General features: G+C 44.3%; 1 protein-coding gene across 2 annotated transcripts in view; it reads right to left on the minus strand.

The window, feature by feature from the left end:
* SNAP25 (synaptosome associated protein 25) overlaps nucleotides 1–17381 on the minus strand; it is a 167651-nt gene that overhangs the window by 60871 nt on the left and 89399 nt on the right. For both annotated transcript variants that reach the window (XM_040351310.1, XM_040351309.1), the window contains exon 3: nucleotides 7810–7851. In XM_040351310.1, the coding sequence (XP_040207244.1) occupies nucleotides 7810–7851 (42 nt within the window). The remainder of the gene's footprint in view (nucleotides 1–7809; nucleotides 7852–17381) is intronic.

The following is a 17381-nucleotide window of genomic DNA, read 5'->3' on the forward strand; positions in this document are numbered from 1 at the left end:
ATTACTAGTAAAAATGTATAAATAAATATATCCTATAGTTTGTAGACGCTATAACTTTTGCGCAAAGCAATCAATATACGCTTATTGTGATTTTTTTAAATCAAAAATATGTAGCAGAATACATATTGGTCTCAATTTATGAAGAAATGTGTTTGTTTGTTTTTAGCTGCAAGGCCCCCCTTAGTTGGAAAGGCGGCGCTGGCACCCGATCCGATGGACAAATCGACCTCAGGGGGCCGACATCGCGGGCTCCCTGGACAGGTTAGTGTCCTTATTAAAAGTCAGCAGCTAAAGTGTTTGTGTGTTTTAAAAAAAAGTCAGCATTAGTATCCTGTGTTACACTTTTCACAGTTCTTTCGGAGAATCCCAAGGCCTACCCTCACCCTATCCAACTTAATCCAGCAAACAAATCTCAAAATGACATGCAAAGTCTGTTTTCTGACTGTGAGCTACTGTGTGTCTGGGTGCCATGTACCTATCAGGGAAGGGAACCTGGCACCAAACAGCCAGCCCGATCTAGGGTCTGTTCTAAAGCTGGCTATAGAAGGTTCAAATCTCGGCTGGTTCAGCGTGGACTGGCAGAGAATCGAACCATCAGTAGGCAGGCTTATTGTACCCAAGTCGATCCATCTATCATCTTGGGTACAGACGGCATGTTGGATTTTTACAAATGGTTATTACCAGCTAGTATAGCCGCTAGCAAAAATCACTGGGCCAGATTCAAGAAGAGATACGACGGCGGATCTCCTGATCCGCCGTCGTATCTCTGAGATCCGACGGTCGGATCTATGCGACTGATTCATAAGAATCAGTTACGCATAGATCTCCCTTAGATCCGACTGGTGTAAGTGACTTACACCGTCGGATCTTTGGCTGCAATCTCCCGCCGGCCGCTAGGTGTCGCTTCGGTCTTTTACGCGTCGGATATGCAAATGAGGAGAACCGCCGATTCAGAAACGAAAGCCCGCCCGTCGCTTTTTTTTTACGCCGTTTGCGTTCGGCTTTTTCCGGCGGATAGTTACCCCTGCTATATGAGGGGTAGCTAATGTTAAGTATGGCTGTCGTTCCCGCGCCGAGTTTCACATTTTTACGTCATTTGCGTAAGTCGGTCTGGAATACGGATGGCCGCAATTGACGTTGCCGCCGAAAACAATGACGTCCTAGCGAGGTCATTTGGAGCATGCGCACTGGGAAATTTCGCCGGCGGCGCATGCGCAGTTAAATCGGCGCGGGAACGCGCCTGATTTAAATTGTACACTCCCCCTAGCCGCGGAATTTTAATTCCGCCGGGGGAGTTACGATCCGCCGGTGCAATTTTCGAGGTAAGTGCTTTGCTAAATTGCCTCGCTAAATTGCACCGGCGGATCGTAAATCACATAGATTACGCGGATCTAAAGATCCGCTAATCTATGTGAATCTAGCCCAATGTGTTCTCCCAGCAGGGACGGCTCCCCATTCCCACCAGGAGAACACAATAGCTCTGCGTGTTTGCAGGAAAGAACATCACATCATCTATGGCCTGCCTAAGACATTGCACACTTTTTCTTTTGATGCACTTGGAATGAATTTAGCCAATTTAAACTCAGAATTAAATTTGGCTTTAACTACTTGCCGACAGCTGATCGGCGATATACGTCGGCACAATGGCAGCGGTAGGCAAATGGGTGTACCTGTACGTCCCCTTTAAATCGCGGCATTGTAGGCGCTCGCACACGGCCTGCTGCGGGCTCCGTGAGCGTGGCCGGGGGTCCCGCGGACTTGATGTCAGCCGGCGATTGTGTCACAGAGAGGCAGAACAAGGCTTTTCCCTGTCTTCGGGAGCAGTGGTCTCTGTCACGTTGTAGTGAGCCCACCCCCCCTACAGTTAGAATCGCTCCCTAGAACACACTTAACCCCTTGATCGCCGCCTAGTGTTTAACCCCTTCCCTGCCAGTGTCATTTACACAGTAATCAGTGCATTTTTTTTTAGCTCTGATCGCTGTATAAATGACAATGGTTCCAAAATAGGGTCAAAACTGTCCAATCTGTCCACCGCAATGTCGCAGCCATGATAAAAATCGCAGATCGCTGCCATTACTAATTAAAAAAAAAATAATAATAAAAATGCCATAAATCTATCCCCTATGTTGTAGACACTATGGGCCGGATTCACAAAGAGTTACGCCGGCGTATCAGTAGATACGCCGACGTAACTCGGAATCTAGGCCCGTCGTAAGTTTAAGTGTATGCTCAAACTGAGATACACTTAAACCTATCTAAGATACGACGGCCTGCGCCGTCGTATCTTAGGGTGCAATTTTCCACTGGCCGCTAGGTGGCACTTCCGTTGATTTCGACGTAGAATATGTTAATGACTGGATACGCCGATTCACGAACGTACGCTTGCCTGTCGCAGTAAAGATACGCCGTTTCCGTAAGAGATACGCCGCGTAAAGATAAAGCTGCCGCCTAGGTGGCGTAGTCAATGTTAAGTATGGCCGTCGTTCCCGCGTCGAAATTTGAGTTTGTGTAAGTCGTCCGTGAATGGGGCTGGACGTAATTTACGTTCACGCCGAAACCAATACGTCCTTGCGGCGTACTTTGGAGCAATGCACACTGGGATATGTAAAAATGCGCGGATCTACATGAATCCGGGCCTATAACTTTTGCACAAACCAATCAATATACTCTCATTGCGATTTATTTTTACCAAAAATATGTAGAAGAATACACATCGGCCTAAACTGAGAAAAACATTTCTTTTTTTAAATATATTTTTTGGGGGTATTTATTATAGCAAAAAGTTAAAAATATTGCTTGTTTTCAAAATTGTCGCTCTTTTTTTGTTTATAGCGCAAAAAATAAAAACCGCAGAGGTGATCAAATACCACCAAAAGAAAGCTCTATTTGTGGGGAAAAAGGACGTAAATTTTGTTTGGGTGCAGTTAAAGCAACACAGTAAATTAAAGCCCGCGCTATGGTAATCTATATAAACAATTGAGTAATAGGGCTGCCACTGTAGTGTAAGAAGAAGTCTTACGACACAGTGCCGTATCACAAAAAGTGCTCTGGTCAGGAAGGGGGTAAATTCTTCCGGGGCTGAAGTGGTTAAGGTGGTTGTAAAGCTCAGACATGAAATATGAACAAAGCATATCCCTCTACAGTGTGAACTTGTCTCAATTAAGAGCACTAAGTGTAATTTCTGTCTGCTGCTTTGTTCCTCTGCTATCAGAATGAATCACTTCTGACAAGTTTTCCTGACCCCAAGAGAAAAAATGTGACAGGTGAGGGATCTTCAGTTGACTGACAGTCTCAGCTCTGTTTCTGTGTGCTGTGTGGAGGGGGTGTATCCCTTCCCTCCAATCATCTCTCAGAGATCTCCTCACTGAGCTCTGCAGTGTGTAATTTCAGCTCTGCGCCCCCCTTTTTTTTTACAGCTCAGACAAGGTTTATAAATTCTGGCCTTTGAACAGATGTGTTGAAGAGAAGACTGCAGATAAACAGGTACAACTTTTATAGGAGGATTTAGTTAATCTCTGTGGATCACCTGGGGTTAGTTATTCACTGGGTATATGTAAGGGTTCACAACCACGTTAAGCTTATTTTTTTTTATCACTTTAAGACCAGACCAATTCTGACATTTCTCACATACATGTAAAAACCTGCATTTCTTTCCCAGAAAATGAATTAGAACTCCCAAACATTATGCAGTATACAGTGGGGGGGAAATAATGATTCGATCCCCTGCAGACCTTGTAAGTTTGCCCACTTACAAAGAAATTAAGGGTCTATAATTTTTATCATAGGTGTATTTTAAATGATAGAGACAGAATATCAGCCAAAATCGATACAAATGTTATAAATTGAGTTGCAGTTCAGTGAGTAAAATAAGTATTTGATCTCCAAACAAAACATGACTTAGTACTTGGTGGAGAAACCCGTGTTGGCAAGCACAGAGGTAAGACGTTTCTTGTAGACATGTGCAATCTGTTTAGTTTCTAATTCGTTTTTTAACGAAAATTCGGAAATTCGTTAATTTCGAATTTTCGTTTTCACGAATTTTTTATTTCCGAATTTTCGGACTTCCGAATTTTTAAATTTCCGAATTTTCGGACTTCCGAAATGTCGAATTTCCGAATGTTTTAATTTCCGAATTTTTTGTATTTCTGAATTTTTAAATTTTCGTTTTTTTTTATTTAAAAAAATCCGGAATTTTAGAAATTTATTTTTTCTTTTTGAATTTTAGAAATTTCGAATTTTTCATTTTTTTTTCGAATTTTTCATTTTCGATTTTCAAAATTTCGAATTTTTCATTTTCAAATTTTTCAACTTTTCAAATTTAGAATTTTCGATATTTTTTTTTTGAATTTTCGATTTTTTCGAATTTTCGAATTTTTCAATTTCGTATTTCCGAATTTTCGAATTTTTCAATTTCGAATTTTCAAATTTTTAAATTTCATGCATTTCCGAATTTTTACATTTCCAAATTTTCGTGTTTCCGAATTTCGGAAATTCGGAAATACGAACATTTTAAGATTTCTTGGCTGTCTCTTGGCAACCTGAAATTTCATCTCCCTCCATACATTTTCTATAGGATCAAGGTCTGGAGACTGGCTAGGCCACTCCATGACCTTCATGTGCTTCTTCTTGAGCCACTTCTTTATTGCCTTGGCGGTATATTTTGAGTCATTGTCATGCTGTAAGACCCATCCATGACCCATCTTCAGTGTTCTGGCTGAGGGAAGAAGGTTCTCATCCAAGATTTTAGAATACATGGTCCCGTCCATTGGCCCCACAATGATGTGGCAAAGTCGGTCTCTACCTTTAGCAGAGAAACAGCCCCAAAGCATAATGTTTCCACCTCCAAGCTTGACTGTAGGGGTGGTGTTCTTAGGGTCATAGTCAGCATTTTTCTTCCTCCAAACATGACAAGTTCCACTCCTCAAGAACACACATGTCTATTCACGCCAATGAACATCTAAATGATTCGGAGAAGGATTGGGGGAAAGTGCTGTGGTCAGATGAGACCAAAATTCAGCTCTTTGGCATTAACTCGAGTTGTTGCGTTTAGAGGTAGAAAAATGCTGACTATGACCCTCACACTAATGTATCATGAGTTGTAGATACAGTGGAACCTCGGATTATGAGCATAATCTGCTCCAGGAGAATGCACGTAATCCAAAGTAACTCGCATATCAAAGCGAGTTTTCCCACTGAAGTCAATGGAAATGAAAATAATTTGTTCTGCATTTACTTCAATGGCATGCAATACCGCAGGTGGCCAGAGGTGGGGGGCGCCGGAGAGCCTCGGAACCACACTGAAAGTCCGAGGACAGCTTGGCTAACCTTGGCAAACCTTGCAAAGGCTCGGAAATTGAGTACTTCCGAGTCTTTCCGAGCATTTCCGAACGCCTCTGTTCGGCTCCGGCGCCCCCCACCTCAGGCCAAATGCGGTACTGCACACCACTTTGGCTTGAATCCTGCTCCTTTTGGGAGACAACACTCGCAAACCGAGTTAGGATTTTTTTAAATACAGTGCTCGTATTACTCGCAATCCAAGGTTCCACTGTATAGCAATTTTTAGCAGGTGTCAGGATTCCCTGACATCAGAAAGTTACTTTAAAGCGGAGCCGTTAAAAAAATATTAAAAGCCAGAAGCTACAAATAATGCAGCTGCTGACTTTTAATATTAGGACACTTACCTGTCCTGGAGTCCAGCGACGTCTGCAGCAGAAGACGAGCAATCGCTCATCACTCCGCTGCCCCCCCCGCCATCCTCTGTGTGAGGGAATCAGGAAGTGAAGCGTTCCGGCTTCACTGCCCGATTCCCTACGGCGCATGCACAAGTCGCGCAGCGCCGTCCTCACTGGTCACCGCTGTGTTCTGGGAGCCGTGTGTTTCCCAGAACACAACGGTTGGGGGCAGGAAGTGACGCACTACCCGCAGAATACCCGCAGCGAGGACTCCCGGAAGTGGGTTCAAACACCTGTCTTAGACAGGTATCTGAACCCCCCTCCCCCCTTAAAGGTGCCAAATGTGACACCGGAGGGGGGGAGGGTTTCCGATAAGCGGAAGTTCCACTTTAGGGTGGAGCTCCTCTTTAAGGTTTCCTTTATGTTGTAAAGTTTGAGAAGGGCTGGTCTACAGGGTCTTCAATAAGCTAATTTCCATGCCTAGATATTGTTGGTGAGGCCAAGACGCTCTAATGCAGGGGTGTCAAACTTGATTTCATCATGGGCCACATCTCCATTATGGTCGCCCTCAAAGGACTCTCTAATAGCTATATTCACGTAGGGTTACGCCGGCGTATCAGTAGATACGCTGTCGTAACTCTGAATCTACGCCGTCGTAAATTTAAGTGTATTCTGGAAACCAGATACACTTAAAATAGGCTAAGATACGAGCGGCGTAAGTCTTCTACGCCGTCGTATCTTAGGGTGCATATTTACGATGGCCGCTAGGTGGCGCTTCCGTTGAGTTCGGCGCAGAATATGCAAATGACTAGATACGCCGATTCACGAACGTACGTGCGCCCGTCGCAGTAAAGATACGCCGTTTCCGTAAAAGGTACACCGGCGTAAAGATAAAGCTGCCCCCTAGATGGCCTAGCCAATGTTAAGTATGGCCGTCGTTCCCGCGTCGAAATTTGAAAATTTTACGTCGTTTGCGTAAGTCGTCCGTGAATGAGGCTGGACGTAATTTACGTTCACGTCGAAACCAATACGTCCTTGCGGCGTACTTTGGAGCAATGCACACTGGGATATGTACACGGACGGCGCATGCGCCGTTTGTAAAAAACGTCAATCACGTCGGGTCACCAATCATTTACATAAAAAAGCCCCCCTCATTTGAATTAGGCGCGCTTACACCGGCCCCATTTGCGCTACGCCGCCGTAACTTAGGAGGCAAGTGCTTTGTGAATACAGCACTTGCCTCTCTGACTTAAGGCGGCGTAGCCTAAATACGATACGCTACGCCGCCTGAAAGTTACGATGCCCTACCTGAATCCAGCTATAAGACTAGATGTACAGAGCCCCCCCCCCCGTATCAGATGCCAAGAGCCCCCTCCCTCATCAGAAGTCAAGGGTCCCCCACCCTTCCTTACATCACAATGGAGGTAGAGCTGGGAAGCAGAAAGTGCAGGGTCTGGAGGAGGACCAGAGGAGGGCTGGAGTTTTCTGAATGCTGAGACTAGGGGAGGTGGAGACGAGGGGAGTGCTGCAGCTGCAGGAAAGGTGTCACATGAAATGACCTGGAGGGCCGGATTTGGCCCGTGGGCCTTGTGCTTGACACATGCGCTCTAATGTATTCCACCACTGTCGTACCCAGTTCAATTAATCTTGCCGGTTTGAAGCATAAAATGTAAAGCAATAGTCATAAAAAAACTAAGTACACATCTGTACACACACGTAAATGTGTTCTCAGCAAATACAATTTTATGTAAGCTGAAAAGGAAATGATTATCTAAAGTGGATTATATGTAATAAATTAGAGCACAGGTTATGTAAAAATAGACGATGTGCGCAAATCTGTATAAACATCGTGACTCACTAATCGAGAGACGCCAAAGCCTAATACAGATATATCATTCATTTCTAAATGCCATTAGCTGGAATTTCCAAATCTACTCCATGATGAAGATAGAAAATAACATTGTGGTGTTTTCAAATGTGTATCCATAATAAGAAGGTTAATGATTACATGTCTCAGGTCACGTGCACGTTTGCTTGTATTTTTATTTTTTATTAGTACACAAATCACTTTTTATCTGAGGGCAAATGTGGATTTTAGCTAGAAATGGTGTGCAGAAAAGAAAAATAATTATCTTACCCCTTCAACATACTGTAGCATTCGGCGGGTGCTTTCCAGCGACTGAAAAAGAAACAGATAGAAACTGTTACCATAAGAAAGATACTGATAGAAATGAATGTTATTATTCTTCCTATTTGTGACTTTATTTTAAACCAGTGTAGGTCTAACAACCAGTTGGAGAGGGAGGGGGTCTGTGTGTGAGGGATGGGGGGTCCATATATGCAGGGCCGGGACAAGGGGTGGGCAGGAGGGTCAGCTGCCCCTGGCGCAATGGTTTATTGCAGGGATGGAGGGCACCCAGACCCTAACCCTAAGGGAAAGGGTGGCGCAGTTTGGCATCTTTGCCCTGGGCGCTGGATGACCTTGTCCCACCACTGCATATATGTCTGGCTTCGGTTTGCAGCCCAGGGACCGGTGTGTCCCAGTTCAGGTGAATTCGCACCAGAATCAGACCCAAAAACGCACAGGACCTTTTTGGAATGTGGGCCGCAGCCGACCCGCACTTGTGTGGACCGACTCCATTTTCATGCGAATTGGATGCGGAAAACCTGCATAAAGGGGTTGTAAAGGTACAATATTTTTTTTTTCCTTAAATAGCTTCCCTTTACCTTAGTGCAGTCCTCCTTCACTTACCTCATCCTTCCATTTTGCTTTTAAATGTCCTTATTTATTCTGAGAAATCCTCACTTCCTGTTCTTCTGTCTGTAACTCCACACAGTAATGCAAGGCTTTCTCCCTGGTGTGAAGTGTCGTGCTCGCCCCCTCCCTTGGACTACAGGAGAGTCAGGACGCCCACTAACACAGCTCCTTTCTCTATCTGCAATGTAGAGAGCGTCCTGACTCTCCTGTAGTTTTTATTTTCTTTCCTTTCTTGTAGTGCAATAATAATAATATAATGATTTTGCCAGTTAGACTTCAGTAAAATATATCATTAGTTTACTTTTACTGTCGTCCTGTTCACACAGGCATTTATTCTTTTTATTCTTTTTTTCTGGAAAAATTCTGTAAGCAGTTTTAGAGAAGTCTTTATAGTGATACAAAATGTGTCTTTTTTTTTTGGGGGGGGGGGGGGGGGGTAACAAACATGTATATACTTACCTGCTCTGTGTAGTGGTTTTGCACAGAGCTGCCCAGATCCTCCTCTTCTCGGCCCCTCCCTCCTGTTGAGTGACCCCATATTAAAGCGGAGGTTCACCCGTACATAATACTTTTTCCCTTAGATGGATGCTCGTTTTGTCTAGGGGAATCGGCTAGATGTTTTAAAATATGAGCTGTACTTACCGTTTACGAGATGCATCTTCTCCGCCGCTTCCGGGTATGGGCTGCGGGAATGGGCGTTCCTATTTTGATTGACAGTCTTCCGAGAGGCTTCCGACGGTCGCATCCATCGCGTCACGATTTTCCGAAAGAAGCCGAACGTCGGTGCGCAGGCGCAGTATAGAGCCGCACCGACGTTCGGCTTCTTTCGGCTAATAGTGACGCGATGGATGCGACCGTCGGAAGCCTCTCGGAAGACTGTCAATCAAGAAGGAACGCCCGCTCCCGAAGACCCATACCCGGAAGCGACGGAGAAGATGCATCTCGAAAACGGTAAGTAATGCTCGGATTTTAAAACAAATAGCCGATTCCCCTAGACAAAACGAGCAGGAATCTAAGGGGAAAAGAGAAAAAAATAAATAAATGGGTGAACTCCCGCTTTAAGCAGCTTGCTATGGGGGCACCCAAGCCCAGCCACAGCTCCTTGTGTCCATTCAGAGCAGCGGCCTTAATGACTTTGATTGACAGCAGCGGGAGCCAATGGCGCCACATTGCTGTCTCAGCCAATGAGGAGGGGTGTCCTGGGCAGCCTAGACATTCATGCAACATCGCTGGATCTAGATGGGGCTCAGGTACGTTTTAGGGGAAATGAGGGGGGCTGCTGCACACAGAGGGCTTTTTATCTTCATGCATAGAATGAAGAAACCTTCTGCCTTTACAACCCCTTTAACACACCCTTTAGCTCCCAGGATGGAATAGTGAATAACAGTCTTGATGGAAATGTAGTCTGTTGACATAAACTAGCTTTAAGCGGACTAGAGTGGAGAGGCATTAAAACACCTCTCAGTTGTTATTGCTGTCTGTGTCCCCATTAGGGAGATTCATTCTCTGTTTGTCCTGTTTACCATTAATATTGAAAGTAAAAGTAAAAAAAAAAAATCCCACATTTTGGGTTGTCCCCAAAAAAATAATAGAGGGGAAATCTTCCAATGGGGACACTGGTTCTGATAGCCTAGGGGTCCCCAAGGGATTCCCTTAATTAGCAGGGATTTCCTCTCACTTTCTGTTTTGGCTATGGGACAGGAAGTGAAAATAAATCTCCCCAACGGGGCACAGATGGCAAACAATAAACAAACATGGGTTATAACCTCCCCTTACTCCCCTATCCAAAATGTAAAAAAAAGTTTTTGCCTATAGTTCTACTTGTAACCCAACTCCTGACAATTTTTTATTTTATTTTTTTAAAGCCCAATAGAGCCCTTTTATTTTATTACTGCATTGTGCAGTCAAGATACATGTACAGTAATTAGGGTTGCCACCTTTTCTTCAAGTCAAACCCGGACACTTTAGCGGCGCACAGATTTTTTTTTATATATATATATATATATATAAGCTATGCATATATTTTGAAGTTAAGCACAAGAGTCTCCATTACATCAGAGTCCACAGAGTTCCTCTTTTACATCAGATTCTCCTTACACTGTAAAGGGGGGGGGGGGGGGCAGACTCTGCAGTAAGGGAAAACTCTGGGGACTCTAACATAAGGGATGCTCTGGGAACCCTGAGGACTCTGGTGTAAATGGGAACTCTGATGTAAGGGGTGCTCTGAGAACCCTGAATTACCTTAGTGTACTCACTCAGAAGCAGAAGAGAGAAGGGGGGAGACTTCAGTCACAGACAGGGATGGATGGTGAGCTCACTCACTCCTTGGCAGTCAACACCTCTCATCTAGATGTATCTGAGGCTGTTGGATTTCAAATTTCCGGCCCCCACTTTCCTTTTTTGAGGCACAGCATCGGGGATTGGAGTGTGGGCAGACACAGAGGGGTAGGAGGAAGAGGAAGAGCTTCAGATCAAGCCCCCTCTCCTCTCCCGTCTGTGTGGTGGGAGGGGGAATTGACAGGTGCTGGCTTTGAGCAGTGGGAAAGAGAGTAACACACACTCTCGGCGTACACAACTGCAGCCAGAAACCCTGCTGGGAAGCCATAGTCTGATCTGAATAATGTGTCCGGGTTTCAGATGGTCTGAAACCCGAACGCATTATTCCAAACCCGAACTGTCCGGGTGAATCCCAGACAGGTGGCAACCCTAACAGTAACAGATGTGACTTTTATTTATTAGTTTTTACTATCATTTTTTTATCAGCAAAGTGTTGAAGCGAAGATTCAAAAACCCTGTACTGTGCAAATTGGAATGTCGGAACTTTGCTCTCATACACAAACTCTCCTGAGGTCTGCCTTGCCCCAGTGATCACTCTTCTAATCAACATCGCTCTCGCTCCCTGAGTAGTACCAGTGTTTTGGGAGAGGGTGTGTTAGAGCTATGCCAGCAGGGCTGGACCCGGACAAAAATTTGGCCCTGGACTTCATCCAGACTGGCCCACTTTGACAGGTCTCTCCCACCACGGCCGGACAACTCCCGCCCCTCCCGGCCACCCAAGCCCCCTTCACTAGCCACTAGCCGTTCTACTTTATTAGAATAGAACGGCTGGTACTAGTACTCTTATAGACAGTACCAGTGGGGAAGCTAGACATTTTTTCACCCGGGGCAAAGAATCAGTTCGGTGCCTCCCCCCCCATCGGACAAGATTATGCAGAAGTGAGAAACTCCCAGGCCATAGCTGTTGAGTCAGCTGTCTGTCCCCTCCCCCGTGCTCCTTCTAGTCCCCCCCATGCTCCTCTGTTGTCCCCCCTGTTCCTCTGATCCTCCCCCTGCTTCTCTGTTCCCGCCCTGGTTGAGCGGAAGGAAGAGACAAAGGAGTGGAGGGGGGCGGCGGTCCGCTGTCACTGAAGCCGGCCCACTGAGCCATGGGCTACCGGAGTTTCCCGGTAGTCCCAATGGCCAGTTCATCCCTGTATGCCAGACATAGACGGTTCAAATCTCGGCCAGTTCAGCAAGGACCGGCCAAGATTCGAACCGTGTATGGGCAGGCTGAATGCACCCAAGTTGATAGATTGATAACATTTTGATTGATAAACGGATTTTACATGTAATTATTGCTAGAAACTATTATAGCTGCTAGCATAAATCACTGTGTACTGCAGACGGGAGAACATAATGGGGTTGATTTACTAAAAGCAAATAGACTGTACGCTTTGCAAAGTGCAGTTGCTCCAGAGCTTAGTAAATGAGCAGAAGCTATGCTGACTTCTATCATCCAATTATGTACAAGCAAAAAATTCAGTTTTTTTATTTTCCTTGCAAGGGTGAAGCCTTACCTTGTTTACTAAGCTCTGGAGCAACTACAGTCTATTTGTATTTAGCAAATCAACCCCAATGGCTCCACGGGAGGCATTCCCCATCAACACTAAGGGGTTGATTTACTTTGTAAAGTGCAGTTGCTCTCTGCAAGAGCAGTTGCTCCAGAGCTTAATAAATGAAAAGAAGCTCTGCTGACTTCCATCATCCAATCACGTGTAGGCAAAAAATGCATTTTTTTTTTATTTCCTTGCACATGATTGCATATTCTTTGCAAAGTGAAGCTTTAACTCATTTACTAAGCTCTGGAGAAACTGCACTTGTAGAGTGCGACTGCACTTTGCAAAGTGCAGAGTCCATTTGCCTTTAGTAAATCAACACCTAACTGTGTTGATGAGGGAATCGAGCGGTTTTCTTTCCTACAACTATAAAGAAGATCGCTCCATCTATGGCCACTGTTCTGTCGAGAAGTGCCCGGCTATCGAATAGTGCCCGGATGGAACTGCGCATGTGCCGCTTACGATCAGCTGTTGTCTCCGATGGCCGAGGCACATTCATGTAGGCGAGGGGCGGATATTTACAAGAAGTGGTCGGATTTTTCAATGATGGGCAGTGCTGGGGGCGGAATTTTTATCGATGACCAAAGAAATCTGCAAAAGAAATCTTTATCTGCTATTCATTTTGAACGCCTGTGGGGCGTGTTTAGTCAACTAAAGGGCGGCTTTTCTTTATTAAAGATTTCTTTAGCAGATTTGTTTGGCTATCGCTAAGAATTCCGCCCCCAGCACTGCCCATTATTGAAATTTCCGCCTCCTTCGTGTAAATATCTGCCCCTCTCCTCTCCTACATGAACGTGCCTCGGTAACTCTAGACAACAGCTGATTGTAAACTCAGCTGTGCTGAGGCTCCGTTCTGCGCATACGCAGTTCCGGCCGGGCATTTTTCCGATAGGGGGCATTTCTCCACAGGACACCGGCATTAGACTCTCTTATGGGCTGCCTGCCCAGCCCTTGCTGCAGAACAGATACAAGTAGAAACAAAGGCATATGTGTTACTGGATTATTCAGCCTGTTTAGTAATTATTAAAGAGGGTTCAGCTGGGATTTATGTTTTGTAGGGGGTGGAACCTCTGTCAGGTTTTTATTGCTGACCCTGGTGTAAACTAAAGCTGCCCATACATTATAAAAAGTTCTTGTTCAATTTGCTTTAGGTTTACCTTCAACTATGTAGTGAAAGGGCTTAAAGGAAGTAGTGCAATTTTCCTAAAGGAAAATCATACAAGAAAATTGCATAGTGTATGGCCAGCCTAACAGAGGTTCTAATTCTTCCTCACTCCTTCCTCATTCATGTCTGAATAGTGCATCTGATAGGATGCAGTCACTATTCGGCTGACAATTTTCCATCCAGTTAAGTTTATTTTTTGATCGACTTTTGATGAGCTGGGTGGTGCTGATAGGGCCATCCATGGATCGAATATCAGACAATCCAGCAGAAAATCGAGCCATGAATGGCTAGTGTTGATCCCCACCACACTACTGAACTAGGGCCATTCTGTACAATTTTTTTCCCTAAATAGCTTCCTTTACCTTAGTGCAGTCCTCCTTCACTTACCTCATCCTTCCATTTTGCTTATAAATGTCCTTATTTCTTCTGAGAAATCCTCACTTCCTGTTCTTCTGTCTGTAACTCCACACAGTAATGCAAAGCTTTCTCACTGGTGTGGAGTGTGGTGCTCGCCCCCTCCCTTGGACTACAGGAGAGTCATGACGCTCTCTACGTTGCAGATAGAGAAAGGAGCTGTGTGTTAGTGGGCGTCCTGACTCCAAGGGAGGGGGCGAGGACGACACTCCACACCAGGGAGAAAGCCTCACATTACTGTGTGGAGTTACAGACAGAAGAACAGGAAGTGAGGATTTCTCAGAGGAAATAAGGACATTTAAAAGTAAAATGGAAGGATGAGGTAAGTGAAGGAGGACTGCACTGAGGTAAAGGAAGCTATTTAGAGGAAAATAATTGTACCTTTACAACCCCTTTAAGGGAGAAACAAAAGGATCAAAAGGAGCACCTGAAAAGTGAAATAGATGTTTAGAAAACACCTCCCTGCCTATGTCCACCTGCTTCACCTGTCACATGTATAGAACGTGTTTTATGTATCTATTTACATCAAACAGCTGGGAAGAGACAGATGGAAGAGGAGTCAGGTGAGGGCTCAGAAAAAACGGAATGACACATTGCACATACAATAATACACACAGGTGAATGGTAACCAGACAAATACTCTTCACTGCATTATAAAACAAACAGGATGATGTGTAACACTTACATTTAATGAGTTCTAGCATTATTATCTGTTATTGTAAGTGAACTAATTTAAAGGATAAGTTCACTTTCTCAGGAAATCAGACTATGGGGTTGATTCACTAAGAGTTAAATAAAAAAGAAAAAGAAAATTGGTGTGGCGTGACCCTTCGTGTCTGGTATGGATTTTGAGGTGAACCTCACGCCAAAAAAAAAACTGATCACTCATCAGCTGTCAGCGGTCTTCCCCGCTCACAGTTAATTGTAAAATAAAATAGAAGCTGGCAATTAAAAATTATGAAAAAAATAAACGCCGTGGGGTCCCTCCCCCAGTCCATACCAGGCCCTTGGGGTCTGGTATGGATGTTTTTTTGGGGGGGACCCCACGGCATTTATTTTTGTCATAATTTTTAATTACCAGCTTCTATTTTATTTTACAATTAACTGTGAGCGGGGAAGACCGCTGACAGCTGATGAGTCATCAGTTTTTAAGGGTGCGGCGCCCCCCCTAGTTAGCAGGCAGCTATTTGTCAAGAAACAGCCTTGGGGTCCCCCGACCCACAGGCTGTTTTTTGACAAATACCACATGTGATACTGTCAGCTAAGCCCTGGTGGTAATTATCGCATGCTTTTTAACGCTCTGGTCCGTTGGACTTTAGGCTGCATTCACACCTGATCGTTTTGTCGCCTGAAGCTTTAAAAAGCTAGAGGGGAAAAAATACATTATTCTCTATGGAGATGGTTCACATCTCCACTCCAAAACGCCTGAAGCCGAACGCCTGAAGCTCAAACAAGTTCTGGACCCTTTTTTGTTGTGCGAATTGGGCTGATTTGGGTGCTTTTGAACGTTTGTATTCCCATAAAAACTAATGGAAACGCTCGATTTAAGCGTCTAGCGCGACAACAAGCGTTTCTATGGGCGTTTTGTCGCTTTAATCTGTTCTGTGAAATAGAATATTCACCCAGGAAGAAGATAAAAAAAATCTGCAAACATAGCAACAAGTGATGAAAGAGATGAGCATTTTTCCTATTGGCTAAAAAAAAAAAAAACTACGAAATTCAAAACCGTCGGACAACGTTGTATGCAAAGGCGCGAATACGTGTTAATACGCGCAACAAAACGTGCGATAAAACGCCCGAAAAAACGACCGAAAATGCTACGTTTAGGTGTGAATACGGCCTAATGCTGCGTACACACCATCACTTTATGTGATGAAAAAAAACGTCATTTTTTGTGAAGTAAAGAACGACGTTTTTGAAACTTCAATTTTCAAAAACGACGTTGCCTACACACCATCGTTTTGTCACAATGCTCTAGCAAAGCGAGGTTACGTTCACCACTCTTTTCCATTGAAGCTCGCTTCATAACTAGCTTCTGGGCATGCGCGGGTTTAAAAACGTCGTTTTAAACGTCGTCTTTTGCTACACACTGTGATTTTTTGTGAAACAAAAAATGACGTTTTGAAAAACGACACAAAAAATTGAAGCATGCTTCAAATTTTTTTGGTCGTTTTTCACAAGACATAAAACGACGTTTTCCCCCACACACGGTCATTTAAATTGACGTTTTTAAAAACGTCGTTTTTTTTCATCACATTAAAGTGATGGTGTGTACGCGGCATAAGTCTCCATGCACACTAAAGCTGATAAACTGCAGTTTATTGGCATTTGGCTTTTTTTTTTAAAGTCCATAAACTGAACTCTACGTTAGCCTATGTGCCCATGCACACCTGGGCGTTTTTTAGTGTTAATGAGCTTTGGAGTTTATTGGCTTTTTTCTGAACGCCCAAAATTTGCATTCAAAGTGCCGTTTTCCGGCGTGGAAAAACGCTAAAAACCGCAAAACGCTAAAAAACAGCCAAAAACGCTTAAAAACGCTCAAAAACTCTGGCGCCAGCGTTTTTTTTGCATTTTTTATCCATTGAAAAAAAAAAAGTAAAAAAAAAACCCGCTGATTAAAGCTATTGCAAAAACGCTTAAAAACTTTGAAAGCCTAAGGCCTCGTACACACGACCGAGTTTCTCGGCAAAAAACAGCAAGAAACTTACAGGGAGATATTTTTTTGCCGAGGAAATCTTCGTGTGTACATTTTCGTCGAGGAAACTGTCGAGAAACTCGACGAGCCAAAAAGAGAGCAAGTTCTCTATTTCCTTGACGGGAATGGAGAAAATTGGCTTGTCGAGTTTCTCGACAGCCTAACAAGGAACTCGACGAGCAAAACGATGTGTTTCGCCCGTCAAGTTCCTCGGTTGTGTGTACGAGGCCTAAGAGTGAGATCACAAGATTCATGCCACGTACACACGACCGCTATTCATGTCATGGAAAATAAACAAAGTTTTTCTCGACATGATTTGTCGTGATTCCTCTCAAGCCTGCCTTGCATAGACACGTTCATGAAAAAAAATGCTTGAGCAAAGCGCCGTGACATACACCACGTACGACAAGACGTGCGACAGCACTATAAAGGGGAAGTTCCATTAGAATGGCGCCACCCTTTGGGCTGCTTTTGCTAATTTCCCCATCTCATAACTTGCTTCTGAGCATGCACGTTTTTTTCCTCCTCGTTAAAGGGTACACACAACCGTTTTTCACGACGTGAAAAAGAACGTTGTGAAAAACGACGGAAAAAAAATAGAGCAGATTCTAAAAAAAAATCGCCCATTTTTCTCGTCGAGAACAATGCTCTGGAGCCTACACAGGACCGTTTTTCACGACCAATTAAAAAAATTGCATTTTTCTCATCATGAAAAACGGTGTGTACGCGGCATTAGTGAGAGTTTTTCAGGCAGGCTTTGGGGACGGCCCTCATGGCCCAATGGTAAGGCTTTTAAACAAAG

This window comes from Rana temporaria, chromosome 4, assembly GCF_905171775.1.
Source record: "Rana temporaria chromosome 4, aRanTem1.1, whole genome shotgun sequence".
NCBI lineage: Eukaryota > Metazoa > Chordata > Amphibia > Anura > Ranidae > Rana > Rana temporaria.